Below are 27,019 nucleotides of genomic sequence, written 5' to 3'. Positions count from 1 at the left end.
CGCGGTGACGTTCGGTCTCGTCACGGGGGGGCGGCCCCGCGGCGGGCGAGGCGGGGCGGGCGCGGGGGGCGGCGGGGACCACGCGTGACCGGGGCCGGCGGCGGGGGGAGCGGTACGTGCCGAGCCGCACGCGGCGCCCACGCGCGGGAGCGCTCGCGCGTGGGCGTGTCCGTGGGCGCTCACGTGCATGTCCGTGGTCGCGCGCGCGTGTGCGCGCTCACGTCGGCTCCTCCGCGCTCGCTCGGGTGCTCGCGTGTGCGCGTCTTCGCACGTGGGTGTTCACGTGCGGTCTCCGCGCGTCCTCATTTCAGCAGCCGCGCGCGCGCGTGTCCGCGGCCTCGCGCGGGTTTCGATGCCTGCGCCCCGCGCGTGCCCGTAGCGCCGCGCTCGCACCCGCCGCGTTGGCGTCCACGCGTGGCGCGGCGGCTGCGCGGAAGCGCGCGCGGGGCCGCGCCTCCGCAGGAGTGGGCGCCGGCCCGAGCGCTGGGCGGTGCGTGCGGGCACACGCGTGTGTGTGAGCGGGGCCGTGTCCACGCGCGGGCGGCGCTCCGCGGGGTCTGTGAGTGCGTGGCAGGGCACGAACACGCATGCCGTGGAGGTGCGAGTGCATGGGGTGCGTGTGCCTGTGGGTGCGTGTCCCCACGCCGGCCGTGCCCCCCCAGCCCCTCACCCCGGCGTTGTCGGGGGGCGCTGCCCCGGGGCGGCCCCCCCGCGCCGGCCCCCGCCCCCGCCGCCCCCCCGCCGCCCTCCCGCAGCCCCCCCGGCCGCCGCGTATCACCTGAAACCGCCGCGGTGTCGGGTTCGCGCTGGAGGGGCCCGGCCCCTCCGGGAGGTCCGGGGGGTCACGGCCGATCGGGGGTGGAAGCGTTCCCCCCTGGGGAGGGGGACGCGGGGGGACACCGACTCGCATCACCGGAGTTAGTGGAGCGGGGGGACACTACACCTCTCCTCCCCTGGCCGTGCCTCAGTTTCCCCTGTGTGGCTTGGCATGCTCCGCGCAAAGGGAGGAGGTGAGGGGGAACACCACATTCCTTGCCCCACGCAGCCTCGTGGGGGGACGAGCCCTCGGGGCACCCCCACGCCCTGCCCGTGGCGGGGGATACGCACGGGGCTGCCCCACCCCGCCAGCTGCAAGGCCAGCCCCGGCCGCTCTCGATTGACAGCTCCCGCACCCGATGGCCGCGCCGGTCCCGCTGGGAAAGCCAATCCCCGCGGGCGGGGGGGCCGGAGGCGGTGCTGCCCCCCGGCCTCGCCATCCCCCCCGCGCTGCTGCCAGGTGTCTCTTTCGCAGGTGGCACCATGGGGACAGGTGAGGAGGGCACGGGACGAGGGGGAGGGAGCGACGGCGGTAGGGGGGTCCCCTGCACCCCTTCGAGGAGGGGGGACCGGCGGCTGATGCTCGAGAGGGGCAGCGGGTGGGTGCCGTGGGGGGCTGGCAGCAGTGGGGACACCAGAGTGTCCCCTGAGCCGGGGCCATCACTTATTTATTGAGGTCAGGCTGGGGCGAGCGGGGGACGAAGCGGGGGGGGGTGCACCGTGATGGCGTTTCACCCACGCTTGGAAAATCCCCGCAGGAACTGCCATAGGGAGTGGGGCACCCATCTCCTGCCCTACGGCATTGGGAATCTAGAGGAGCCCTAGGGAGGGTGGGGAGTGGCCGGAGGGGTCAGGTCCCGCTTTCTGGTGTAAAGCTGATGTCCCTGTGTCCCCTCTCCAGAGCCTTTCTGGATTTATACTGCCAAGTAAAGCCCCTTTGCACCCCCTATTCCGGATTTGCATTGCTAGGTAGAGCCCCTTTGCACCCCAGCATCCTCGCTCCAGGGCAGGGCAGCCTGTTCCCACACCCCCATGGTGTTACCCAGGAGTCATGCAACAGTTTGACCCCGAGGACACTATAGGACGGGAGGGGATTGGGCTGGAGAGGAGGTCACGAAGCTCTTTCTCCTTCCAGGCTGTGCTGCTGGACCTGGGACCTGTCCTGCCAGCACCAAGCACCCACGCCAGCTGTCCCCAGCATCACGCTGCTAAAAGAGAGTGGTGCCCAAGCCTGGGCATGTGCTGCTGGACTATGCCATGTCCCCCGCTGGCTGACGGGCAGCCCTGGCCCCCTGAGGACACAGCCAGCCCTGAGCCAGACGCCGGGACGCCGGAGTGCCCAGCACCACCATGGCCCAGGACTGGGAGGCAGTGCTGTCAGGGATGACGGCGGGCAGCCGGTCGCGGAGCTCCAGCAGCGAGGCCAGCCTAGCTCCCCGCTTTCTCCTCAGCAAGCAGAGCCGCCTGCTCAATGGGACCACCCGGAGCACCCGCGCCACCTCCCCCATGGGCCGTGTCATCCTCATCAATGCCCCCATCGAAGGTGTGTGTCGTGTCCCAGCCCTCCACCCACCCCTATGGCCAGGAGGGCTGGGATGGCAGGGTTCCATGGGTCTGGGGGCAGGGAGGGCTGTCCAGGGACTGGGGATATCCCCAGTAAGAAAGAGCCATTGCTCACACTGAGCCTGGGTGACTCATCCATTCCCCTGTCCCCACAGCCAGCAGCAACGAGAGTGACATCATCAATGCCATCACGGTGGAGAAGAGTGCGGATGGCAAACTGGGCTTCAGTGTCCGTGGTGGCTCCGAGCATGGGTTGGGCATCTTTGTCAGCAAAGTGGAGGAGGGCAGTGCTGCTGGTAAGAGGGACAGGGCAAGAGACACCAGTGGGGATAGGTATGTGCCAGCAAGACCCTCTCGAGAAGGTCACATTGACATGGTGCCGCAGCGACAATGCCACCCTTCACGGTGGAAAGCCACCATCTGCTCCCTACTGCCTTTTGGCCATGGGGTTTTCAGGCTGCCCACCGAGAAGAGCAGGAAACAGGAGTAGGCAGCTGTGTGCCAATTGCTCTGAGCTCCATCCCCAAGCCACAGCGAGGTGGCAAGCCACCCATGCCTGCCGTTGTCTCAGTGTGATTGTCAGGCATCTCCACCTCTGTTCCCATGGGGTTCAAATGAGGTCGAGGACACATTTAGGGAGGGGTTGCCAAACAAGGACATCAGTGCCAGTCAGGTGCCCACCTGAGCTGTGTGCCCCTCGCAGAGCAGGCTGGGCTGTGTGTTGGTGACAAGATCACAGAGGTGAACAGCGTGAGCCTGGAGAACATCACCATGAGCAGTGCTGTCAAGGTCCTCACCGGCAACAACCGCCTCCGCATGGTGGTCCGGCGGATGGGCCGTGTGCCAGGAATCAAGTTCTCCAAGGAGAAGACAGCATGGTGAGCGGGGCCAGCACCCCAAAACCCAACCCCTTGGAGGGCATGGCAGAGAGGCCTGGTGGGGGATGCTGGATGACAGAAGGATCCAGAGCTGGGGGAACCCCAGGGTGGGGGGCATCAGAACTCTCTAGCAAAGGTGGGGAGAGACCAGGGTGAGGTGCAGGATGAGATAGGAAGGTCTGGAGCAGGCGGGGTGGGTGCAAGCCCCATCGTAAACATCCCCCATCCCCATCCCTCTCTTCCGCTGGGTAACACCAATGGCCCCATCCTGCTAGAAGATGAGAGCCAGATCCCCAAGCCCCCCTACACTGTGCCCATTCTCCAGGGTGGATGTGGTGAACAGACGCCTGGTGGTGGAGAAAAGCGGCTCAACGCCATCGGAGAGCGGCTCCGAGGATGGGCTTAGGCGCATTGTCCACCTCTACACCACCTCTGATGACTACTGCCTGGGCTTCAACATCCGTGGTGGCAGGGAGTTTGGCCTCGGCATCTATGTCTCCAAGTACGGCTGACCCAGGGGGCATGAGGGGGACACAGCGCCCCAATCTGTGCTGTGCCCACACTGGGGCTCAGCACCGCCTCCCTGCCTGAGCTCCCCACCCTCAAAAGACTGTGGGCACCACCACCAAGGGTGCTGGAGCATGGGACCTCCCACGTGGAGGTGCGGGGCAGGAGCAGAACTCTGACAAGGGTTGATCCCATGCTGTTCCCTCTGTGCCTAGGGTGGACCCTGGGGGGCTGGCGGAGCAGAATGGCATTCGGGTGGGAGACCAAGTCCTTGCAGCCAATGGAGTCAAGTTTGAAGACATAAGCCATAGCAAGGCAGTGGAGGTGCTCAAGGGGCAGACCCACATCATGCTCACCATCAAGGTACCTGCACCCAGGCCTATGGGATGCTCGGGTGAGGCAAGGGTTGGTGTGTCCCCATACTGGCGCTGCCCCAGCTCGGCTCGGTGCCCGTGGGGCTGGTGCAGCTGCCAGCTGGTTGGGTTTCAGGTGGGTGGGAAGGGGCGATGCATTATTCATGGCTGGCACCGGATCGGGTTCGCTGGGACAGCCGGCATTCACTGACCCCCTTGTCCTCTTCCCCTGTGTAGGAGACAGGCCGGTTCCCTGCCTACAAGGAGTTGGTGGCCGAGTACTGCTGGCTCAGTCGCTGTAAGGGCAGTGCCTTGCGGGTACTGGCAGGGACGTGGGGCTGGGGCGCAGGGCTGTGGTTGGGACCCCCATGCAACTGGTGTCTTGCCACTCTGGGGAGGGAGAATATCCACATGCCATGGGATCCCATGGCCTTGGAGAGGGCATAGGGCCCCCTATGCCACAGCCAGCAGCCCTGCGATCTCGCAGGGTCCTACATGTCCCCATCTTTGGAGAGGACATGATGATCCCTATGCAGTGGCCAGCAGCCCACTGGTCCCCATTACTCTGTGGGACTCCACATGTCCCTTGTCAAGAACGCAGAACTCCCCATGTGCCTGCCAGCAGCCCTGCAATCCCCACGGCCCTATGAGTCCCCACATGTCCCCTGTTTTGGGGGGGATGTGGAACCCTTGGTGGTCCACAGTATGTCACACTGTGTTCACGCTATGCCTTTGCAGTGACCAACGGGCAGCTGCAGCAGTTGTCTCAAACCTCAGAAACCAGCTCCTCCATCTCCTCCTACTCTTCGGGGCCAGCACCGGGGACAGTAAACGGGCTGGGGATGGCTGCCCCAGGGCCCCCAGCCCGCACCGTGGATGTGGCCATCTCCACGGAGGATGGGCCGCGGCGGAGCTGGGTGCGGGAGCGCGCCGAGCGGGCCATGCAGACTGAGCCAGCCGCCGAGGGGCTGCCGGAGACGCGGCGCACGGTGCGGCCCCCTGAGCTGCTGCGGGACACGGCCATCCGGGGCCAGGGCACCCGTGAGACCCCCAGCACTCACCCACGCCGGACCTTCACCCACTCACCCAAGACAGCACTGCTGCTGGCGCTGAGCCGGCCACGGCAGCCCATTACACGCTCCCAGAGTGATCTCACCGTTGCCGGTAGGCACTGGGGCATAGCCCCACACAATGGGACTCACCCCTGGCTGGTGTCCCCCTCCAACCCTTCACCCCCAGCCCTGGGAGTCTCGCAGCTCAACCCCTGCCCCACTTGGAATGAGTCTCCTGCTCGAGCATCCCATAGTCCCTGACCCACATGGATACCTGGACCCTACTCCTGGACTTCCTACAGTCAAACTCTCTGGTCCTTACTCTAGCACCCTATAGCCCATATGGACCCCGACTACTAACCCTGGGTATCCTATAGCCCCACATAGCTGCAACCCTGTCCATGGGGCTTGCCAGGCACCCCAAAGCCCAGCCCCAAGTCCCCTGGAGCCCCACTGCACCCCACAGCAGGACTCTTTCCCAGTCAATGTCTCCCAGTAGCCCCTCCAATCCCCCAAAGTTCCCTGCCTCCAAACAAGGTTTGGGGTGGCATCCCCTGGCCTCTCCAAAGACCCCCTCTCTCTGTCCACAGAGGAGAAGCGGAAGAAGGAGAAGCCAGACGGACAAGGGGCACGGGGGGCCCCCCCAGGGCTGCACCGGTCCAAGACCCTTGTCAACCTCTTTTTCAAGGGGGGCCGTGCCACCAGCCAGAGCTGGGCCCTCCCAAGCCAGGAGGCCCCTGCCTCTGACCGCCGGGCACGCACTAAGTCCCCAGGGCGCTCCGATGGGGACAGAGGTACTGGACTGGGTGACAGGCCAGAGAGGGACTCAACCTGGGACTGGTCTCCCCTTGTATGGGCCTCTTGTGGCATCCCTGGCATGGAGGGGGCATAGGGAGGGGTTCCTCAGGCATGCAGTTTTGACAGTGGGCAGCGATGTTGCCGACTCCCCTGGGTGCTCACCCCTCTCCATCTCCCTTGCAGTAGGTGCTGTGCAGAAGTTTGTCATCCGGAGCCTGAAGCTGGGTAACGGGGGTGCCCGTGTGCCCAGGGGGGTGTGGGGCAGGCTCTGCATGTGCCTGGCCCTGTGCTGTGTGTGTCTGTCCCACTCTGGTGTGGAGCGAGCTGTTGGGGTGGGGGGCATGGGGAGCTTTCTGGGCTGCCTGGGGCAGTCCTTGCCCCGCTGGCCACCCCTCCTTGATGTGCCTCCCCAGAGAAAAGCCAGCGTGCCAGCATCCTGGGCCCCACGGGCATCACCACCCTGCAGCCCAATGGCAGCGATCCTGAGGCCCGGCTCCCGCACATCCAGGAAACCGCCACACGCCTCCTCAGCCCCGACGAGGTGACAGCCGTGCTCCGCCACTGCTCCCGGGTACGCACCAAAGGCAGAGCATAGGCAGGGAAGTGCTGCCACCCTGGGCTCATCCCTGGGAAGCTCCTGCCTCCCAGGGGCATGGCAAGCACTATGTGCCCACATTGAGCTCTGGGAGGTAAACTGAGGTGGGGGGGCAGGGCATCCATCCACTGACACCCCTCCTGTGCCCGCAGTACCTGCACGAGGGCAGTGTGGAGGATTTGGTGCGGCCACTGCTGGCCATCCTGGACCGGCCTGAGAAGGTCCTGCTGCTGCGGGATGTGAGGTGAGTGCTGCTGGGGAGTATCTCAGTGTACCCCAATACTGCCCAGCCTGATGTGTGATCAACCCAGACTCTCAGACACACTCCTCAGCCCTGATCACGCTCCATCCCAGAGGCTGCCACAACCTGTCCTCCCTCTTTGCCTTGGCAGGAGTGTGGTGGCCCCCACGGACCTGGGTCGGTTTGACAGCATGGTGATGCCCTTGGAGTTGGAAGCCTTCGACGCCCTAAAGAGCCGCTCAGGTGGAGCCCAGCCCCCCCAGGGACCTTGAGTGGGGGGAGGTAGTGGGCAGGGGTGAGTGTAGCTTGGGGGTTGACTGGGAGCTCTTCCTGACCACAGTGCGCTCACCTGCCCTCCGGCCAGCCCACCATGATGTCCCCCCCAAGAGACACCTCATCACACCAGTGCCTGGTGAGTGCCACCCATGGACAGCCAGGACACCAGGCTGCCTGTGGAGCCCCTTACTGGATGGAAAGGATATAGGGGCAGTTTAAGAGAGGAGAAAGGGAGCTGGGATGCCTGGGTGCAGGGGGTCCCAGGGAAGAGGGCACCTGGTGTCCCTGGGTGTTGGGAAGACCTGGAGCAGCATTATCTGTAGATCCTAGGTGCCAAGGAGTCTTGGGGAGGAGGATTTGGAGTACCTGGAGAGAGCTGGGGTCTGGGGTGTCCCTGGATGTCAGATGCCCTAGGGAGGGGAGCTGGGGAGTCTGACTATCTGAGGAAGATTTGGGGTACCCAGGGGATGCCTGTGTGGCAGGAGTCATGGGGAGTGGGGCTGCAGGGGTCCAGGGGGATCCTTGGGTGACAGGGGTCCCAGGGAGCAAGGCTGTGGGGTCCTGGAGAGATCCCTGAGCCCCTCTCGTTTCAGACTATCGGGGCGGATTCCTGCTGAAGCCAGCAGGAACCCCAGAGCTAGAGGAAGCTGGGGAGCAGCAGGCAAGCCCAGCCCGTCCAAGAGCATCCCCCAGCCCCCGCCGGCTTCACCCTCGCACCTACACCCCGCTCCCCGACGTGCCAGTGGATGCCTATGCCTGCACCAGCCGCCCCCTGCCCACCCTTAGCCCCGGGCCCCCCAACTGGCTGCTGGCTGAGCCCCCCACAGGCAAGAGGCACGGGCGCTCACGCAGCCCCCGGGCCACCTGGCGCAAGGAGTCCCCCGGGACAGCACCTGACAGAGGGGCCGAGGTGCTGGGGAAGCCCCGGCGGGCACGGGCTTCTCTTTCCCCTCTCTTTGGGAGGACAGGGGGTGAGGCGGAGGCTGGAGCAGCCATCAATGGCCCCGAGGATGCCAGCAGGGAAGAAGAGGAGGAGGAGTATCATCTGCTCACTGTCACCCTCTCCAAGCTGAAGCACTCGCTGGGTGGGTGGCATGCCAGGGGACCCCAGGGGTGGGACAAGGACCCTTTTTCTGGCACCAACATCGCTAGTATGGGTGGCACCCTCTTGACAAGGGTCAAAACCCAGAGCACTCCTCCAAAACTAGAAGGGGGGGAAAAGCTGCCCCAGCCCCTCATTTATGTAGGACCTACCAAAACAGGGTAGGATGGAGGTGCAGCTGCCCAGGGGAAGGCAGTGCCATGCCTGGGCATGCCGGTGAGCGGGTGGGGGTCCCAGCCTACCCGGGTGCGAGGATCTTGCGGCTCCTTTGCAGGGATCAGCATCTCCGGTGGCATCGAGTCAAGGGCACAGCCAGTGGTGAAGATTGAGAAGATCTTCCCTGGTGGAGCCGCCTTCCTCAGTGGCATCCTCAAGGTACAGGGGAACCTTGGGGGACCCAGCACATGCCATGGGGTGGAAAGACATCCAGACACCCCCATCCCTTGGTACCGCTGGGTTGGTGGCAGTCCCCAGGCACCCCGAAAGGAGCTGCACTTCACCCTGCTGTCTTCCCTTGCGGGAGCCAGGCCGGACAGGAGCTGGTGTCGGTGGACGGGGAGAGCCTGCAGAATGTCACGCACCAGAAGGCTGTGGACATCATCCGCCAGGCCTACCGCAACAAAGCCAAGGAGCCCATGGAGCTGGTGGTGCGGGTGCCTGGAGCATCCTCAGACTGATGCTCTACCTTCCCTTCAAGGAGCCATCCCATGTTCCAGAAGAGCCAGATGGCTTATTTCTACACTGAGCTGTGGCTGGTCTCAGCACAGCCAGAGGGTGGGAGAGCCAGACCCGCCTCAAGGGCACAGAGCAGCTGCCCACTGCAGGACCCAAAGGAGAGCACCACTGGCAACACAGGAGATGGACAGGTGGCCCCTGACCCCTCTGTGGACACACAGACACAGTCCTGAAAAAAACACAGCCAGGGGCTTGTTTTTTAATCGCCGTTTCTGGGTGGTACACGGGCGAGCCAGGCTCTAGGAACGAGACACGACTGGAATAAAGTACAAAAATCCCCCCCTGGAGCCAGGGGTGACCAAGCCACAGCGGGGCACATACAGACTTTTCCTTTGGTTTGATCCCTGCTCGTTCCCAGCTGGGCTCCCCCTCTCTGCCCACCCCGGGGGTGTCCCCAGAGTGTCCCCAGCTGGCACACGCAGCATTGCACCTCTCTCCCCTGGCAGGCTGGGCATCACAGGGGCATGGGCTCCTTTGGGGAGCAGGAAAGGGCTTCTGGGGGCAAGGGCATGGGAAAGGCACTGAGGGCAAAATGCCCCATGGCAGGGGTGAGGGGGCACAGACTGGTGGAGTGTGAGCTGGGAGAGGGTGATATGTTTTGGTAGGTCCTATAAAAATAGAGGTTTTTTAAATGGCACAGAAACGAATTCCCTGACAAACACACAGAGGGGCATGAAGGAGGCTGGCATGGGCAGGGACAGGGCACATGCCAAGTGACTGGGTGACGGTGCCAGCAGGGACGAGAGGGAGGGGACAAGCCAGCCTTCCCCCTACCCAAGGTGACCCTGGCTGAAGCCAGTGCCACTAATCCCCAGGCACTAAGAGGATCAGCAGGAACCAGTTCCGAGCGGCCCCAAGGCCAGGACTTGGCATCCACCTGACCTCACATCTCACGGGCATCCCTCACTGCAGTGAGCACTGATGCACCCTCACCCCAAAAGCTCCGTGCTGGGGAGGGGACAGCACCTGCAGTCCCCTCTGCCTCTTCACAGTGCCAGCAGTCTACAGAGCTGAGGGGAGAGCAGGGGCCCTCCACAGCCCAACAGCTCCCAAAATCACAGGGGCTGGAGGCCCCTCTAGCCCTCCAAACATGGGGTGAAGGCAGGCAGCATCTCAGATCTCGGTGGCTGTGATCTCCTCAAAGGGTGGGTCAGGGGGATCACAGGGTTCGGGCAGAGGGTCCTCGCCCTGAAGCCGGAGATGCTGGAGCCGCTGCTCCAGCCGCCGGTTGCGCCGGTACATCTGGATGTAGCTGTATTGCAGCTGCTTCTGGTAGCGGATGACCCGCTCTTTCTCACCCTGCCACGTGCCACGTTCCTGCTCGAAGGCATCCCGCTGCTCCTGTCCACGCCGCCGCTCCAGGGCCACCTCTGCACGCAGCCGCTCCAGCTGCCGCCGCAGCCCCGCACTGCCCCGAGGCTCCTCGCCGGGTGGGGGGCATCCCTCGCCAGGTGGGGGGCACCCTTCACTGGGTGGGGGGCATCGCCCACGGGTGGCTTCCCGCAGCCCCACCACCTCCTGCTCCAGCCGGCCGGCTTTGGCACGGAAGAGGTCGGCCTCGCTCTTGCGGCGTTGCAGTTCGTTGGCGCAGACCTCCAGCTCCAGCGCCTTGAGGCGGGCGGCCTCCTGCAGCCCCTGTGCCCGCCGCTCGCCTGCCTGCAGCTGCGCCCGTGCCTCCCGCAGCTGAGCCCGCAGCCCCAGCAGCTCCGCGCCCCGCTGTGCCAGCTCCGCCTGTGCCTCCTTCAGCTGCTGCTTCAGCAGAGAGATCTCCCCCGACTTCTGGCACACCTGTGGGGACAATGGGGCTCAGACACTGGCCAGGAACCCCTGACCACAGCCTGCACCCCCTGACATGCCTGGTGCTGCCAGATGACTCACCTCCCACTTGGTCTCCTCCAGCTGGGGTGCCAGCTCAGTGCGCTCCCGCTGGAAGGAGGCGCAGCGCCGCTCCAGCAGCTCCCGCTCCTGCAGAAGCTGGGCCAAGTCCTCCTGCAGCTGCTTCTTCTCCTGCTGCAGCTGCAGCACCTGGAGCTGCAGGACCTGTTGCCCCCGCTGCGCCGCGTGGGCCGCCTGCCGCGCCTGGGCCACACAGCGCTGCCGCAGCCCTTCCAGCTCCTGCTCACACCGACGCTGCTTCTCCTCATACACCTGGGCCATAGGATGCACAGGTGCTGGAGAGGCAGCACAGCATGCCCCCACTTCTGTTGTCCTCTCCAAGATCGGCATCACATAGAGGGGGTAGTGCATCTCCTCCAGATGGAGGAAGGGTCCAGGAAGTGTGGTACACACCTCCTTGTGCCCCTCTATCCTTCTGCATGATGGGCCCCCCATGTCAGCACTCCCAGAGCCTACAGGGCTCCCTCAGCCCCATCACCAGCAGGGAGAAGCCACAAGTCTCAGGTTCATTCAAAAAAGGGCACCCCAAGATAAAGTACCCCAGTCTATACAACTGGCCCCATGGGCCATACAAGACTCTCCCAGGGACTATATAGGACCATTCAGCTGGTGAAAAAAACCCACATACCCAGACCCACAGGAAAAAGCACCCCCTAACAAGAGTCTGTAAAGGGTCCCTATTCCCAGCCAAGGGAATTCCCATGCCCCAGGGAGGGAGACAAGAACAGGACAGGGGGACATCAGGGACATACCTGGCAAATGGCCACCTCATTCTCGTCCAGGCTGTCACGCAGGAGCCGCAGCTCGGCCTCCCTCTCCCGCAGCTTTTCCTCCAGCTCCCGCACCAGCATGGCCTCCTCACCAGGCAGAGGCGAGCGCCCACAGGAGCCACTCTCTGAGGAGGGCCGGCCCCGGCCGCTCAGCGAGCCTGTGCTCTTGCTGGAGGACGAGCGCCCGCTGTCCGAGTTGGAGGGGCGGCAGCCCACCGGTGGATCAAGGGGGCCATGGGGGGTGGTCGGCAGAGCACCCACCTCTGGGTGCTGGCTGCAGCCCGTGCTGTAGGTGGGCAGGCTGGAGAGGGAGTTGCGCCCAGAGTCTGAAAGGGTGCTGGCACGGCAGCTCAGAGAGCCAGGCTTTTCAACACCCAGCAAGTGGGTGAGGCTCACCTGGCTCTCTGAGAGCCCCAGGCGCATGCCTGGCTGGGCACTCCGAAGCTTAGATACCACTGGCTTGAAGGCCATGGGGCGGATCAGGGTTTTCTCCACATTCTGTCAGGAAAACAGGGGAGAGTGAGGGGTTGGGGAGGACCCACCACCCTCAAGAAAGGCTGTCTTGGACTGTGATGAGGGGGCTCCCAGCCCAGATGCCTTCACATCCCAAAGAAGACAAAGGCCAGTCACCACTCACTCCATCCCTTTTCCATGGCGTGCCCAAGTGGGTTCCCCAAACTCCCTGGCACAGAGAGGACATTAAGAGCATGGGGACCACCACTTCCCAAAGGACACCATAAGTGTGGCCATGTGACCCCAGTTCATACATCTGAGCCAACAGTCCCAGCATGGCATGGGGAGTAAAGTCAAGACCCCAGCACCCACCCACCCTGCTGCTGCCCCCCCCACCTCTTCCAGCTTGCCAGAGACGGGGATGAGCTTGGGGGGCGGCCCTCGAAGGTGATCACTTGGTGCTTGGTCATCACGGAGCTCATCTGAGTCACTGCAGGGGCTGGCAGGAGAGGAGGCATCAAGCCAGTCACCACAGAAGCCACCGTTGGCATAGGAGTGGGTGACGATGGGCACAGACACGCGGGGCTCCTCAGGAGTGGCCTGGAGCAGCCCCTCCTGCTTGCAGAAGGTGGTGGAGGGGTCCCCATCACAGGGCTGGCTGGTGTGGTCATGGCGAGGCCGGACGGGCAGGAGGCTGCCCACACTGCCCATGGTGGCAGGGGGCGAGCAGGCAGCGGCACAGAGCTGTGTGGCTCCCTCGGCAGCGGCCTCAAGGGGCACTGGCAGAGTCTGCACGATGGCCATGACGGGGGGCCCCCTGGCAGGCAGGGGCACACGGGCAGCCTGCAGGCAAGGGAGACAGGGTATTAGAGCTGTGGGCACCACTGGCCGTGCCCCACCGGCTGCCAGCATCCCCAGCTGGGCACAAGGGCACTCCCAGGTTCCCAGCCACCATCCCCTAACTTGTGGGCATGGGCTGGCCCAAGGGGAAGCAGTCAGAAGGAGATGCCAAATGAGCCAGAACAAAATCGGGATTAGTTGGAGGAGCAGTACCAGCACCCCCCAAGTTGTGCTCAGCACCCCAGTGGAGCAGCGTGGGGCTGCCAGGGGCTGTGGGGTGCTGGTAGCACTGTAGGGCAGCAGTGATGCGGTCCTGCCTCCTGCCATGCCCTGGCGTGACCCTGCCATGGGAAGCGTGCCAAGACTGGAGGCGAATCCCGAGAGGCCTGCAGAGAGCCGGCTCATGTGCAGCCTGCCGCCTGCCTGCCCCATGGCACCCACCAGTGCAGCCCTGCAGAGAGTGAGGGACAGACTCACACTCCAGTGTCAGCCACCTCCTCGGCCCCACAACCCTCACCTCTCTGCAGTGACCCTATAGAGGGTGCCCCCCACCCCCAACCATCCACAGTGGGGCACAGGGTCCCCTGGAGAGGGCAACCAAGGGGGAAGTTGTCTGGTGGGCACCAGGCTCTTTCCCAGCCCTAACACATGGGGGCTTGTTCCCATCCCCTCCAGCTGGGGGGCTCTGCCAGTGCTCTGCTGTGACCTCCGTGCCCCCCCTGCTCCAACCCATGCCATACGCCCGCATGATGGGAGCCGGCCGACAGGCCAGATCCATCCCCCGCTGCCTCATTGCATCTCGCACAGGGCTGCGGCTGGCACAGGGCGCGGGCGGGGGGGCCGCTGCCCGCACGGTCTCTCCCGCCGAGCTGTCACCTGAAATCAATCTGCCTGCCAGTGCCCGGGGAGGGGCGAGCAGCGGAGAGATGCCGGCGAGCCAGCCCCCCCGCCACTGTCACCCCCACCAGCACGTGCCATCCCCAGGCACCGTGACCTCACACCATGCTCCTGATACCCTTGGGTGGGAAGATGGGTGACCCCCACCACTGGCTCCGCTCACCTCGCCAGCCGCTGCCCATCCGTCCGGTCCACTCCGGCCTCCACACCATAAACACGGCTCCGCCGGCCCCTGGAGCAGGAAGGAGGAAGAGGAGGGGGTCAGGGCACAGAACGGCAGCAGGGGTTCCTGTGTCCCCGCTGCCTCCCCGTCCAAGCCCCCCCAGGCTGGCGGGGCCAGGGCAGATGGTGCCAGCGTGTCACTGAGGGTGGCAGGGGAGCCCGGCGTCGGGTGCGCTGTTCCAGGGTGGAACCCCGGGTGGGCTGCGGTTACCCCGGGAGGGGGGTGGGGACAACAGCCCGCCATAGGGACCTGCTGCTGCCGGAAGAGCAGGAATAAGGGATCAGGACCCCCAAAGGGACATCTCATGGCCCGCCAGCGGCAGCCAGCCAAGGCACAGTACCCCACCCCAGCGAAACCCCCCTGGGACGTGCGGGTCAGGGGGACGGACGCCCCCGGGGACAGTGGGGCCCCACACAGCCCGGAGGGGGCACTGCCTCTGACGGGGCCCTGCCAAGCAGGTGGTGGGAACAGACTCCATCTTCTCCCTCCCGCCAGCCCCCGGGTCCGCCGAGAGGGTCCCACCACTGTCCGGGGAGGGAGGGGCTGCCCAGCCGCCCAGTAAAACCAGTCAGCAACTGGGGTGGCGTCACCACCAGCCACTCCGGCTGGACCACAGCGTTGCCGGATCCCATCGTTCCAACCCCGAAATGTCAAGGGAAGGCTCGGCCCCTGCTCAGCCAGATCCCCACTCTGAGCAGCTGGGGGTTCCGGGCCCCCAGGGACCCCCATGACTCGACGGCACCAAAGGACCACTCCAGAGCAGGGGGAATCAGCCCCTCATCCCTCCCCACACACCTGGCACATGTGGGATGGACACCCTCCATGCCCAGCTGTGCCCCTCTCTGGTTCCCCCAGCATCCTGAGGTTCCTTCGATGGTGCTGCTCCCCTTGTCCGCTTGGAGCCACCCCGCCCCACTGAGCCCCACAGCACCCAGCCTGCCTCACGGTGCTTCCACCCACCCCAACCCCACAGCATCCTGAACCGCCCCAAGGCGCCCGTGAGCCCCGCTGCCCCACAGCTCCCCCACAGTGCCCTAAACCGTCCCCAAAGTTTCACGACACCCCCAAAATGCTCCACGGCACTCCCGGGCCTCTGCTGCCCCACACCTCCCCGAAGTGCTCCTAAACCACCCCCAAAGTGCTGCAAAAAACCCCCAAAGTGCCCCACAGCGCGCCTGGGCCTTCACTGCCCCACAGCTCGCCCCTAAAGCACCCCCAAAGTGCCCCGAGAATCCCTCAACTGCCCCAAAAACCCTCTGGGCCTCTGCACTCGCAGGGCCTCCCCACGTGCCCCTGAAACACCCCCAAAGCACCTCACGGCGCCCCAGGGCCGCCGCCCCGCAGCCCCCCAGAGCGCCCCGGACCCCTCCAAATCGGGCCCAGGGGGCCCGGCCCTACAAGACCCCAAGTCCCGGCAGCTCCCCCCGAAGCGCCCTCCAACCCAACTCCCCGAAGCGCCGCCGCGGCCGCCGCACCCCCCCGGCCCCGCGGGACCCGCGGGACCCCCGGGCGGCCCCGGCCCGGCCCGGCCCCCGCACTCACCGCGGCCCCGCCGCCGCCTCCCGCGCCGCGCCGCGCCCCGGCCCCGCCCCGCCGCGGGCCCGCCCCTCCTGCGAGGCCCCGCCCCCCCTGCGAGGCCCCGCCCCCCGTGGGAAGGGGCCGAGAGGACAGTGGGGTACGTGGGGCACCCCCCGCGCGGGCCACCCTCGCCCGGTACATTCCCAGTCACCTCCGTTCCGGGGTATTCCCAGAGCTCATCTGCTTCTTTGCCCCAGCCAATCCCCCCAGGTCGGAGCTCTTCACCTCCAAAGCACCCCCAGGCCTTTGGGATGAAGGTCGCTCTCGAGCTTATGCCCCTCTCACTCTTCCCCAATTATTCGGTGAGCTCAGCACTCTGCTAAGGGGACTGGGGGGCTCTGCTCCACTTGACATTGCACCTCCCCTCTCCATGAGATGTTAAAGGTAATGCCACCCCCCAAATTTTCGGAGAAACCCAAACTGGGAGAAAAAAATAAAATAAACCCTCACCAACTCACCCACCCCAGGGAGTCATGGGTGCCCACCTGTCCTCCAAAGCCTGGGGTCACCCAGGGTCCCCCCACAGGCTCAGCTCCTCCATCCCCTCCCAGCCCCAAGGAGAGATGGGTGGGAGATGGGGGTCCTGGGCTACCCCACTGCTTCACTTCCACTCCAGAGCCCCATGACAACATCTGACCTGAGTAAGACTGGAGAAAGGAGACCAGTGAGCTGGAGGGGGCCCTTGGGTTGAGGAGGTACACCCACACACACCCCGCACTCCACACTGCCATGCAAATCCTGACCCAGCTCTGCTCTCCCATCTTACCTCCGCTTCCCCGGGACCATCCTCAACCATTGCCCCCAGCCTGCCCTGCAGGTGCTCACACCTGCACTGACAGCACCCAGGGGTGCTCTCTGGGAGAGCAGGTGCACCCCGGAAACCCAGGGCTGGGTTTGTACCGCCTGCCTGCTCCGGCCCCTCATTATGGCTCAGGTTAAAACTATGCCCAGCACGGAGGCTGCTAATAACCCGTGTGCCAGGGCCAGGGCAGGATGCTGGGTGCAGCACAGATGTCCTCGGGGGGGTACCCCCTGGCCAGGGTACCCCCCCCAGCCCCAGGGTCCTCCAGCCAGAGAGACAGAAAAGGCACTCACATTTATTCTTTAATAAAAATAGGAAGGGGAAAAAAATGAAGGGATTAGACCAAGATCCAGCTGTGGACTCATCCTACCAAGGCAAGGACTGGCCAGGTCACAGTATTTGCTGCCTGCAGCCCAGAGGGCAGGGGGGGTGGCAGCTCCCCCAACACAGCAGAGCAAGGCAGGGCTGCTCCCTGTGAGGTTTTATTGCTGGTGATGCCCGGAGAATGGGGCTTGGGAGACCCTGAGCAAAGGGAGCCAGGGCAAACGCCAGCCAAGGGGGCAGAGCTGGAGAGTGCCACATCACACCCACTCCCACCATGTCCCACCAAGAGCACACAATTCCAGGGCATGAGCCATCCACATCTCTCACACTTCACCATCTTTCCCTCACTGACTTCATCCCAGCCAGGACTGAGCCCTCAGATCCCACTCATGATGGGGGATTTTTCCAGTATGTGTCCCTCTACACAGTTCCCCCCCTCAGTCCCTCCCACTTAGCAACAATTCATGATTTCGGCTCCATTTTATCCACAATGTAACGACCTGTCAGAGGTTCAGATACCCAAGTCCCTGGGCCAGAGGTGATACCCACCATAATCCAGCCTAGGCTGACTCCATTCCCACCATGCTCCCAGCACTTAGCACCAGTATGGAGCAGCCAGTGTTTGTCAGAGCACCTTCCCCAGGTCACTCTTTTCTAGGATTAGCCCACTCCTCCTCTCACAGTGGTACTCAGAGACACTGTGCTGGTGGCCAAGAGGTTGGTTCAGGCAGGAAGAGGGGCCACAGTGGCACGTGGCTGCTGCTCCCAGGGAGAGGAGCTGGCATACTCCAGCCCTGTGCTGCCAGCACTAGTCCCCATCCCTCCAGACAAACAGAGGAAGAGACCTGATGGGCTCATGGCTTCTTGGAGGCTCCTACGCCTCCCTCCAGAGCTTTCTTGGCTAAAAGCTCCTTCTCCTCCTTCACCTTCTTCAGCCTGGACTTGCTTTTGGAGGACGAGAAAGTGAGCGAGGTCTTGCTGAACTCCAGAGGGAAGATGCCCACATCCCCATCAAAGCGATTCTTGGACACCTGCAGGAAGCGCTTCCCGGGCCCTGACGTCAGCTTACGCTCCTGCAGGATGAGGACATTGTCGGCCTCCTGGCTGGCCTGGGGAGAAGAAAACATCTCCAGGAGAGTGCCAGGGATACAGCCAGAATCACAGGGCTCAGAGTTGCTCACAGACAGCCTGCCCAGCTCTTTCGAGCCCTGTTATGGGGCACCCCAGGCCACAGCAACTCCAGCACTTCCCCAAAACCAACCCCTTGTGTTCCTCCGGGACATCCCAGTGACCCACGAGGTAGATAGGCTTGAGCTGAAGCCACAAGACATCTTGGGGAAATGGGAACACACAGACAGCACCTCCTGCCCACCACTGCAGGTTGTTCAGCATCACGGAAGAGACCAGAGTACTCAGAGAGCCCATCCCTGCACCCTCCCTGCCTCCTTCTTTAATTATCTTCTAGTACATCCCACTCACAGTCAATGACTATTAATTAACTCCACCTAAAGCCCCAACAGAGCTTTAGTTGGCAATGGGTTTGCTCCCTGCCTGCATGAGGACTCCTGGGGACATCCCATCCCTTTCAGCTCTTTTCAAGTCCCCAGTGATGACTCAGGGTGCTGATGGAAGCCGGGAACAACTGCCCAAAGTATCCCAGCCCCTCCTGGGAACACACTGGCCCAGCTCACCTTGGCAGAGCCAAAGATAGAGGCTGTCTGCAGCTCCTTCTCATCATCCTCCTTGCGGGGATGGATGACCAGGGTGATGTGGCAGTTGTTGTCCGTGGCAAACTTGCGGAAGGCACCAACAACGTAGTCCTGGGCAATGAGCCTGCCACAGCAGCAAGAACAGGGGTTAGGGGCTGGCACTGCTTGGTGGCAGGGTGCAGCAAGGTCCTCATCCCCATAGCAGAAAGCACCCAGGAATGTGGGATCACTCTCTGTGAGACAGCCAAGCCCACATAGGCAAAGGGATGTGGCACAGCAGGGATGGCTGGTAACCTGCTCACCCTTTCCCATCTCTTCCTCCCTAGGGCAGTGATCACCCTTTAAAGAAACAGGGTGGCCAGACAGTAGTAAAGGAAACACCCTGAGTGGGTCCCCAGCCCCTATCATGACACCTGACAGGGACAGCTCCAGAGGTGAGGGTGGCAGAGGAATGAGAGGTCAGACTGAGAATGAGAAGGGCTACCTGTCCACAGAGAGGTGGTCCTGTCCCATCATGAACTGGAGATTGTCGATGATCACGTGGCTGATGTCGTACATGTAGACAGCATGCTGCATGGTGTCAATCACCGTCCTGGACAGAGGAGACCAGGATCAGCCCCAGGGATTAGCAGAGGTGGGGGTGGGGATGCTGAACCAGGCACAGAGACACAGAGAAAAAGAGCTGGGAGGTACCAGGCTGGGTCCTGATGAGCGCTGAGCCCATCCCACCTCTGCATCTTCCCCATTGCAGGACGGGCAAAGCCCCATCCACACAAGTAAAGGCAGCTGGGATCAGGAGCTGCTGCCCACACAGCCCCTGCCCACTGCCCTGCAATCCCCCCAGCCCACAGAGACCCTAAGAGCACACGGGGATGTGTGAAGGTGCCGCGGCACCTGATGAATAGAAGGAGCTGGAGGTGCCTGTCCTACCTCTTCGGCAAAGGACAGTGCTGCCAGGTGAGCAGGGTGTGGAGGGTCACGTCCTAGCACAGGGACACATATCCTCCATTCACCCCCACCCCAGAGGGAGGCTGTGACAGTTTCCACAATAGGAGGAATGCAGCTGATTGAGCCATAAGGTCCCCACAAGCCAACTCCAGGACTTGAACAGTCCCAACATGCCTCCTGCCAGCCCCAAATCTGTGACTCACTGAAGGGGAAGAGCCCCAGTTCCCAAAGGCCCTGCAGCACATGCCGTGAGGGGTAAATGCCACTGGGGATGGAGGTGCAGGACCATACTTGATGTTCTGCTGGCCATGGAAGGTCATGAAGTAGAGTGGGAGGTTCTCAAAGCGATCGGCCCACTCATCATACAGCTCCAGCTGGTCCTCCAGGCGCCGACCCGCAAACTGCGTCAGCATGATCTTGGCCAGGCGGACGTTGTTGATCTCAAAGCTGCCCCACAGCGTGCACACTCCCTGCATGCACAGGTCCAGCGCATACTCACTGATAAAGGTGGTCTTCCCGCTGCCCGTCGGGCCTGGTGCAAGAACAGAAACAGAAGGAATTAGCTGGGGAGATTATCCTACCCATCCTGAACGTGCTGGCAGGCTGTTGAGAGGTGGAAGCGCCAGGGAGTGGGATAAGAGAGGCCCATCCACAGTACTCACATCATAAATAAACAACGTCTCATGCCACACTGCACGCCTGGGTGCATGGACATTGCCTCCCACAGCCTGTGGGTCCCTGGGAAGGGCTGGGCAGCCGGTGGGGTGGGCTCAGGGAGGACTCAGACAGGAGGTGGCAGGCAGGAGCAGGCGTAAGGGACAGTCCAGGACTTCCTGTGCTGCCCCAGGCAGGGAGCCCATCACCACATCGGCATGCCCAGTCCCACCGCACTGAGGAATGCACCCCAGCCTCTCACACTCCTGCGAGACAGGCTCAGCCAAACCCAAGAGCAGAGAGACTTGGAAGACGCATGAGGCATCAACCCCAGAAGGGTGAAGCCACCAAAGAGCCTTCTGCTCCCCTTGTCCACCAGCCACTGTGCCCCCTACCTGTGAAGACGGTAAGCTCCCCTCTGCGGTGCCCTTTGAGGAGCTTGTTGAGCTCAGGGAAGCGCACCCACTTGATGCCAGCCACCTGCTCGGTGTTGGCTAACTCCCCAAACACTTCCTCACGCAGCTGCCGGAAGGAGATGATGGATTTGTGGCTGGCGGGCAGGGCAGCACGCAGGATCTTGGTGAAGTTCAGGCCCTGGTTCAGAGCTTCCAAGGGCCGGGGCTGCAGGTTCCCAGGGCGCACCAGGGAGCAGCGCTTGAGGCTCAGCTTGCGGGCAAAGAGCTTGGCAGCTTCCCAGGAGCGCAGGTCCTCACCAAGCCACAGGGTGATGCGCTTGAACTGCTCCAGGTAGGGGAGGAGGGCGGGAGGCAGGCAGGTGGTCCCCCGCGGCAGGGCCAGGCTGGCCACCCCTGCTTGGTGCAAGGCCAGGGCATCCAGCTCCCACCCAGTTAAGACCAGCTCTGTGTCTCGGCAGCCGATCAGGGGCAGCCCAAAAAGATTGTGATAGGAATCGATGCGGGGTAAAGTCTCTTCCAAGTAAGCTATTGTGTTCCCCTTTTTCTCCACCCTCACAAGCTTCAGGCCTTTCAGGGTTGCATTGCGGGGGCTGAACCAGGGGAAGACCAGGGACTTGGCAGTCCTCAGATAACGCACTCCAAAGCGTTTCAGGGTGGCATTTGACACCAGGGAGATACCAAACATGGCCTTGGTCTTGTTGGTCTCCTCCTCATCCAGCAGCTCCCAGAGCGGCAGAGCCCGGTCCCAGATGCAGCGGGCATCTTCGCTAGCCTGTCGCATGTCCTCCTCCATCTCCTCCGAGCTGGCGGGGGGAATACCACGGTGCTGCAGCTCCACGTTGGCCTGGAAGTCCTGCCAGGTGCCCTCGGCCAGGGTGGCCGTGCACAGGAAGCTGCCCGTGGTCTTGTCAATGAAAAGCGTGTACGGGGCACTGCCGGCTGTCTGCGGCGGCTGGTCCGCGTGGCCGGCGGTGAAGAGGCTGGGGGTGTGCAGGCAGCTGTACCCGTCGTGGAAAGGGATGTCGTGGGCCCGCAGGTACTGCCGGATCTCGGTGATGGAGACGGAGGGCGCGGGCCCCTCGGGGGAGGGCAGCACGTCCTTCTTGTAGCGCCGCTGGCCGAGGCGGCCCGGCACCCCAGGGCTCAGCGAGGCTCCTTTGCTCCTGGTCCCCCCGCAGAACACCGGCAGGAGGCGGCCGGCGGCTCTGCCGGGCCGCAGGGGCACCAGCGCCATCCTGACCGCCCCTGCGCCCTCCCGCGCCGCTGCCGCTCCGCATGGGCGGCTACCCCGCGGCCCCCGGCCCCGCAGAGCCGCTCAGGCCGCCGCCCCCACGTGGGGCCACACGGACACCGCCATTACCTGGTCCCGCTCCCCGAGCGTCACTTCCCGGCGGGGCGGGAGCGGCTGTTCCCTGTCCCGCCCCTCCGGCGGTTCCGGCTCCGGGTGAGCGCGGAACCATGACGGGCCGCGGGTCGCCCAGCCGGTTCCTCACCGCCGTCCTGCACAACGGCGTGGGTCGGTACGTGCGGCAGCTCCAGCGCCTGCAGTTCCTCTTCAGCCCCACCGCAGCCGACGCCCGCGGCGCCAGGTACCGCCGGAGGCGCCCGTCCGCCTTCCTGGGTTGGGAGTGGGGAGCCGGGTGGCCCCTTAACTGAGGGACGGGGGTCTTCCCCCTGCCCTGTCAGCGTGGGGAGGGGACGGGGCTGCAGCCCCATGACCACAGTGGAGCGGCGGAGTGGGACGCCGAACCTCCTGCGAGACAGCACTGGGGCTGGAAGGCGGCGCCGGTGACCTCTGAGCTCCGCCCTGGCACAGGGGGCATCACCCCAACCTCTGCATTGTGACCCCTCCCGTGGACAGGGCATGGGAGGGGTGACCCCACCTGTGACCTTCGCCCTAGGGTGGGGGCTACAACCCTCCCTCATCTCTGGCCTGGCTGGGGCTTACGGTCCCCCTGTTCCCCAGGCAATTCGTAGAGGAGGCAGCACAGGACTTTGCTCGGCAGCACCCCGATGTTGTTCTCTACGTGAGCCCCGGCTCGGGCACGGCCCCGCTGGTGCGGGCTGAGTACTGTGAGTGCTTGGGGACACGGGGAGAGAATGGGGATGGGGCTGCGCAACCTCTGCCTGGCGCAGGCGGTGCTGAGGCAGCTGCTGTGGGATGGGGGGATCAGCAGCTGCCCTCCGGAGGCCTGTGGAGTGGGGGGATCCTGGCCTGACCCCCTCGCTCTGCTGCAGTGAACGGGACAGTGCGGGAGGAGCTCATCGCCAGCAAGACAAGTGAGGAGATCGTGCAGCTGGTCACGAAGCTGGCCAACCAGTCCGGCCTGGACATCATCCGCATCCGCAAGCCCTTCCACACCGACAATCCCAGTGTCCAGGGCCAGTGGCACCCCCTCACCAACAAACCCTCCATCCTCACTGTCCAGGGCCCACGCCTGCAGCCCCAATAAAGCCTCTTCCACCTGCAACCCCATGCGTCTGCATCCATCTCTCTTGCCTGCAGAGAGACACTGTCACACCGTGTCCAGACAGAGCCATGTTTATTGCCAAGGGGATGTGGAGCTGTGCACGAGGGGTGTCAGACACAGGGTGATACCCCTCCTTGGAGGGTGGGGGTGGTCCTTGGTGGTGGCTCATGTCCCCTTCTTGCAGCAAAAACAGTGGGGGCAGCATGGGAGAAGCCAGGTGTGCAATTCTTGCCTTTTCCCACTAAGCATCGCTCTCCTGAAATAGGAGGCCTAGGCTGTAGCCCATGAGGGACCCCAGGGGCTGCCACGCCCCTCTTGTCTCCCCTGCAGGCCTGAGCTGGCAGTGTCCTGATCATAGAGGTGCCAGCAAGGAACACACGGGAGGACACATACCCCAGCAAGTCTGTCCTTCCACAGCTTCTCCTGTGTCACCATATGAAATGTTTTTGTCACCAGTCTCTCAGGTTCCCCTAGGAGGTGGCAGGAGCAGAAATAGCTGGGGGAATTTAGGTACCATGGCTGCTCCTGGAAAGTGCCATGAAGAGGAGGATGCTCCAGAGGGAGGCAGACCGGCAGACCCTTGTCCAGGGCTCTTCTTCCTCACTGTATGAGGACATTTCCCCACCCAGGGATTGTCTCACAGGTGACAGGGCTGTGCTTGAACCCCAGTTCTCCAACAGCACCACACAGGAGGGCAGAAACACGTGCTTGGGGCCACAGGGGCACTGCGGACATCAAGGGTGCTGCGCTGGTCCCTTGTCATGCTGTAGGGCACTGTGGTGGCTGCCAGTCCTGCTGCTAGTGCATCTTGCTGCCTGCTGCTGCATCCGGCGCCCTGGGGAGAGGGGGCAGAGCCTTGTCAGGATCAGAGGGCCTGGGGATGCCACCTCCCCAGGGCATCCAGACAGATATTTCACCTGTGGCCTCTTTGCAGGGGGCACACACCCCTTCACCAGCTGCTCCAATGCATTCGGGTAGTGAGCTCCTCGACATGTTTCTGTTCCTTGCCAAACCATCCTCTCCCAGAGAGGAAACCCTGGGGGGCAGACATGGGAGAGCGGGCAGAGGCTGGCAGCCACTGAGGCCAGCCCCCACAATGTGAGATGTGTCCACTGCCCCTCTCCTGCCTGAGAGCGGGCAGCAGGAGAAACCTGCCAGCCCCATGCCGGAAAGGGATCCTGCACCCTGCAAGAGGCACAGGCACAGTGCATCAGCCCCCAGCCCCCCTCCCTGTTCCTCACCCACCTCTCAGCAGCTGTCCAGCTCCCATGTGCCGAGGGACACCCAGCAGGGCCAGCCAAGTCCACACGTCCATGACAGTGTCTCTGTCACGCCTGGATGAAGAGACAGAAACTCGCCCTCCCTCCCGGTGTCCACTTTCAGCCAGGTGCCAGCTCCTATCTCCAGTTTGTGGCCACCATCAGTGGGTTTTTATACATAAATAGAGCTTCTAAATTTAAATAGATGCTTCTTTCTTTTTTTTTTTTCTGTACAGCAAGTCTCAAAAGTGAGTAAAAGCCAAAGGAATGGCTGAGCCCAGGCCCGGCCCGGCTCTGCCATCCAGGAGGTAGTTTCGCCTGAGTCTTGTAACACTGCTGGCAAAGGGGTGGGAGAAGGGGCTGAAGGGGAGGAGGGTCCCGCTGGCAGAACCCCCCTCCCCAGCCCCTACACGGAGCTCTCGTCCAGCTTCTCCACCAGCTGTGTGTGTTTCCGCTTCTCCAGAATCTTGCTGAGCTCCTCAGTGAAAGATGCGCTGTAGAGCGGGGAGACCAGAGGCTCCTCCTGCTGCTGTAGCAGCATGTAGCTGTTGCCGTTCATCTTGCGGAGGACGTTGGGCAGAGCCCCCATGCCGTTGGTGAGCTCAGCCGGCAGCGGGGGTGGCAGCGGGGGCACAGCAACCGGCAGCTCCTTGATGGGGGAAGTGGCAGCCGTGGGTGCCTCACCAGGGATGATCCGCAGGCAGCCATCAGGGTAGGTGAGCTCTTCCTCCTCCTCCTCCTCCTCCCGGTGGCCCTTGCGCAGGCAGTTGGCTGAGACGGTCTGCAGCTCCACGCTGGATGGCCGTGGCTCCCCCAGCACGTACTTGCCCTTGCGTTTCTCCAGGCAGGACATGTAGAGGAGGATGGTGCTGAGCACGGCGCAAAGCACCACCAAGGTGACAATGGCAGAGATGTAAGCCACCTTCATGTCGTTGGCTGCCTGGCTGGCAGCGTGGGGTGGGGTGGCAGCTGTAGGGCTGCGGGGTATCTCGGGCAGCACAGTGAGGCTGTAGGCAGCCAGCAGCGTCTGAAGACCCCGCTCCTCCCCGTAGCAGCGGTACTCGCCACTGTGCTGGGGCAGTGTGTCTGTCACCAGCAGCCCATCCACCCCCACACGCAGCCGGTCCTGCCCCATGCCCAGCACCTCACTGCCATTCAGCAGCCACACGGCTCGGGCCAGGTTGGAGCGCTGGTCGCAGGGCAGCAGCACATCGTCTCCCTGCAGCACTGTCCGGTTCTTCCATGGCAGGGAGCCTGTGGGGACACACACCGCCTCACACCTGTCCTGGCCACCCTAAGGGACGCTGGACACCAGCATCCCCATGGTCCCAAGGGGTGGCAGACTCACCTCGCCCGGAGATGCTCCGGCATCCCTTGTTGCCGCTCTGAATGTCCTGCACCAGCCCTGTGCTGCAAGGCAGGGGGAGCTTCAGCCATACAGCCTTGGTGCATACAGCCCACCCTTTACGAGGTCATGGCCACCAGAAGACCTACCACCAGACACTGGCCAGACCTTTGGGGGTGGCTCTGGGGTGACTGTGCCATGGGGTGATGCACAGCAGCATAGGATGGGGCAGGTGGAAGGCTTGTGGGGACCCGTCTGGGGACAGGCACCCATCCCTACCTGTCCATGGTGGCGGTGGCACGGCAGGCCCTGCCATCCCAGGCACAGTAGGGGTCCCGGGCGAGGATGCAGTCATAGCAGGAGGTGTACCTGGCACAGGTGGCCAGGGGCACCTGCACGATCCCACTGGCTGCCCCCACATACAGGCTTCTCTGATGGGGAAAAGACTGGCTCAGCATTGATCTGGCTATGGGGTGCCCCATGGTGCCCAGAGATGCCCCCAGCAGAGCTCTCCCTTGATGGGGATGCACGAGAGGGCCCCCAGGTCACAGTCAGTGCCAATGGGTGCAGCTGGCAAGGAGGCCAGGCTGCCCTGCTGCACTCCAGCACACATCCCAAGCTGGGCTGACCCAGGAGTCACATCCCCCCACTCCCGCAAAGAGCCCAATGGCAGCTTCGCAGCACAAGCACACCCCATGTGTGATGGCCCCCTACTTCTTCTCCCTCACCTGGGCGTGAGAGATCACCAGGCTCTCCACGGGCTGCAGGTCCCTAAACACCTGCACCTCCTCCACGATGTGGATGCCAGAGCCCACCACCACAGCCTTGTGAAGCCAGCCGTCTCCTGGAGAGCAGAGCGGGGGGTTCAGGAGGGAATGTGTGGTGTGCCCCCTGTCCAGCACAGACCTGGCAAACTTACCCCACACTCACCTGTCCCCATGAAGAGAACATCGTAGGAGCGGCCATCCAGGGCCTGCACTCTGTCCACGGCCAGCCGGCTGTACGCCACGCTCTTCTTCACCAGGAGCGGCTCCCCGCCAGCCGGCTTCACCTCCTCAAACATGAGCGGGTGCAGCTTGACAAAGTCCAGGACGCTGTTGGGCAAGTCCTGCGAGGAGTTGTAGCCCTTCCTGCGGGAGTGGTCCGTGATGCACTGCTCAGGGGAGATGGGGGTCAGAGGGGAATGTGGCTGCCCCGTGCCCCCCCTGCTCTGCACCCCCTGGCACTCACAGAGCCGGGCCGGGGCTCGGGCACTGCACCATCGTAGCGGGCCCACTTGCGAGTCGAGTCCTGGTACTCCATGTAGGGGCCCTCAAAGGCACGCTGCACTGCCGAGATGCTGTAGCGGCACACAGCCGAGGCCTCCATGGTCCTCCTGAGGGGCAGAACCTCACCTGAGTCTGGACAGACACATGACTGCTCCCAATTAATGCACCCGCAGGTGTGCAGCACATGCCTGTGTATGCCCTCAAGCATCTCTGGTTCCCTCCCCCCCGTGCTGTAGATTTGTAGCCCCAG

At 63.6% G+C, this 27,019-nt stretch overlaps 5 protein-coding genes across 15 annotated transcripts in view; 2 read left to right on the top strand and 3 right to left on the bottom strand.

Annotated features, from left to right (window-relative positions):
- The first annotated feature begins 81 nt into the window (after positions 1–81).
- Positions 82–9,224, top strand: PDZD7 (PDZ domain containing 7). 3 transcript variants are annotated; one of them, XM_017804133.1, is made up of 18 exons: positions 82–112; positions 1,292–1,309; positions 1,952–2,359; positions 2,535–2,675; positions 3,083–3,257; positions 3,583–3,759; positions 3,980–4,127; positions 4,355–4,415; positions 4,856–5,281; positions 5,760–5,963; positions 6,151–6,192; positions 6,381–6,538; positions 6,715–6,806; positions 6,955–7,046; positions 7,144–7,215; positions 8,048–8,164; positions 8,456–8,556; positions 8,709–9,224. In XM_017804133.1, exons 3-18 carry the CDS (start codon positions 2,167–2,169, stop codon positions 8,856–8,858), a joined length of 2,349 nt encoding a protein of 782 aa, XP_017659622.1. In that variant the 5' UTR covers positions 82–112; positions 1,292–1,309; positions 1,952–2,166; the 3' UTR covers positions 8,859–9,224. The 3 variants fall into 3 exon arrangements, with proteins under 3 accessions (XP_017659622.1, XP_017659620.1, XP_017659621.1); XM_017804131.1 differs by having other exon boundaries at positions 7,673–8,164; XM_017804132.1 differs by lacking the exon at positions 6,151–6,192 and having other exon boundaries at positions 7,673–8,164.
- LZTS2 (leucine zipper tumor suppressor 2) lies at positions 9,216–14,575 on the bottom strand. The gene is made up of 6 exons (XM_017804134.1): positions 14,518–14,575; positions 13,936–14,004; positions 12,432–12,878; positions 11,565–12,080; positions 10,795–11,064; positions 9,216–10,704 (listed from the first exon to the last, which is right to left on the bottom strand). Exons 3-6 carry the CDS (start codon positions 12,837–12,839, stop codon positions 10,030–10,032), a joined length of 1,869 nt encoding a protein of 622 aa, XP_017659623.1. The 5' UTR covers positions 12,840–12,878; positions 13,936–14,004; positions 14,518–14,575; the 3' UTR covers positions 9,216–10,029.
- A 2,093-nt stretch (positions 14,576–16,668) lies between these two features.
- CUNH10orf2 (chromosome unknown C10orf2 homolog) lies at positions 16,669–21,660 on the bottom strand. Of its 2 annotated transcripts, none has more exons than XM_017804064.1 (5): positions 20,406–21,660; positions 19,648–19,888; positions 18,893–19,000; positions 18,391–18,532; positions 16,669–17,808 (listed from the first exon to the last, which is right to left on the bottom strand). In XM_017804064.1, the coding sequence occupies exons 1-5, from the start codon at positions 21,658–21,660 to the stop codon at positions 17,554–17,556; spliced, it is 2,001 nt and encodes a 666-aa protein (XP_017659553.1). In that variant the 3' UTR covers positions 16,669–17,553. The 2 variants fall into 2 exon arrangements, with proteins under 2 accessions (XP_017659553.1, XP_017659554.1); XM_017804065.1 differs by having other exon boundaries at positions 16,669–17,772; positions 20,406–21,334.
- Positions 21,661–21,829: 169 nt separating this feature from the next.
- Positions 21,830–22,897, top strand: MRPL43 (mitochondrial ribosomal protein L43). Its single transcript, XM_017804066.1, has 3 exons — positions 21,830–22,015; positions 22,393–22,499; positions 22,665–22,897. Exons 1-3 carry the CDS (start codon positions 21,885–21,887, stop codon positions 22,877–22,879), a joined length of 453 nt encoding a protein of 150 aa, XP_017659555.1. The 5' UTR covers positions 21,830–21,884; the 3' UTR covers positions 22,880–22,897.
- A 55-nt stretch (positions 22,898–22,952) lies between these two features.
- The window catches only part of SEMA4G (semaphorin 4G), a 29,851-nt gene continuing 25,784 nt past the window's right edge, over positions 22,953–27,019 (bottom strand). For 5 of the 8 annotated variants that reach the window (XM_017804056.1, XM_017804057.1, XM_017804055.1 and 2 more), the window contains 8 exons: positions 26,732–26,876; positions 26,432–26,654; positions 26,230–26,345; positions 25,781–25,932; positions 25,505–25,566; positions 24,143–25,410; positions 23,815–23,933; positions 22,953–23,732 (listed from right to left, as the gene is read on the bottom strand). In XM_017804056.1, coding sequence (XP_017659545.1) covers positions 24,563–25,410; positions 25,505–25,566; positions 25,781–25,932; positions 26,230–26,345; positions 26,432–26,654; positions 26,732–26,876 — 1,546 coding nt within the window. In that variant the 3' untranslated portion in view covers positions 22,953–23,732; positions 23,815–23,933; positions 24,143–24,562. Of the gene's footprint in view, positions 23,733–23,814; positions 23,966–24,142; positions 25,411–25,504; positions 25,567–25,780; positions 25,933–26,229; positions 26,346–26,431; positions 26,655–26,731; positions 26,877–27,019 lie in introns of all 8 variants that reach the window. The other 3 variants (XM_017804059.1, XM_017804060.1, XM_017804061.1) reach the window with 3 other exon arrangements.

The sequence above is a fragment of the Lepidothrix coronata genome, unplaced genomic scaffold, assembly GCF_001604755.1.
Source record: "Lepidothrix coronata isolate B3197 unplaced genomic scaffold, Lepidothrix_coronata-1.0 Scaffold8, whole genome shotgun sequence".
Taxonomy (NCBI): Eukaryota; Metazoa; Chordata; class Aves; order Passeriformes; family Pipridae; genus Lepidothrix; species Lepidothrix coronata.
This window is presented reverse-complemented; position numbering and strand designations above follow the sequence as displayed.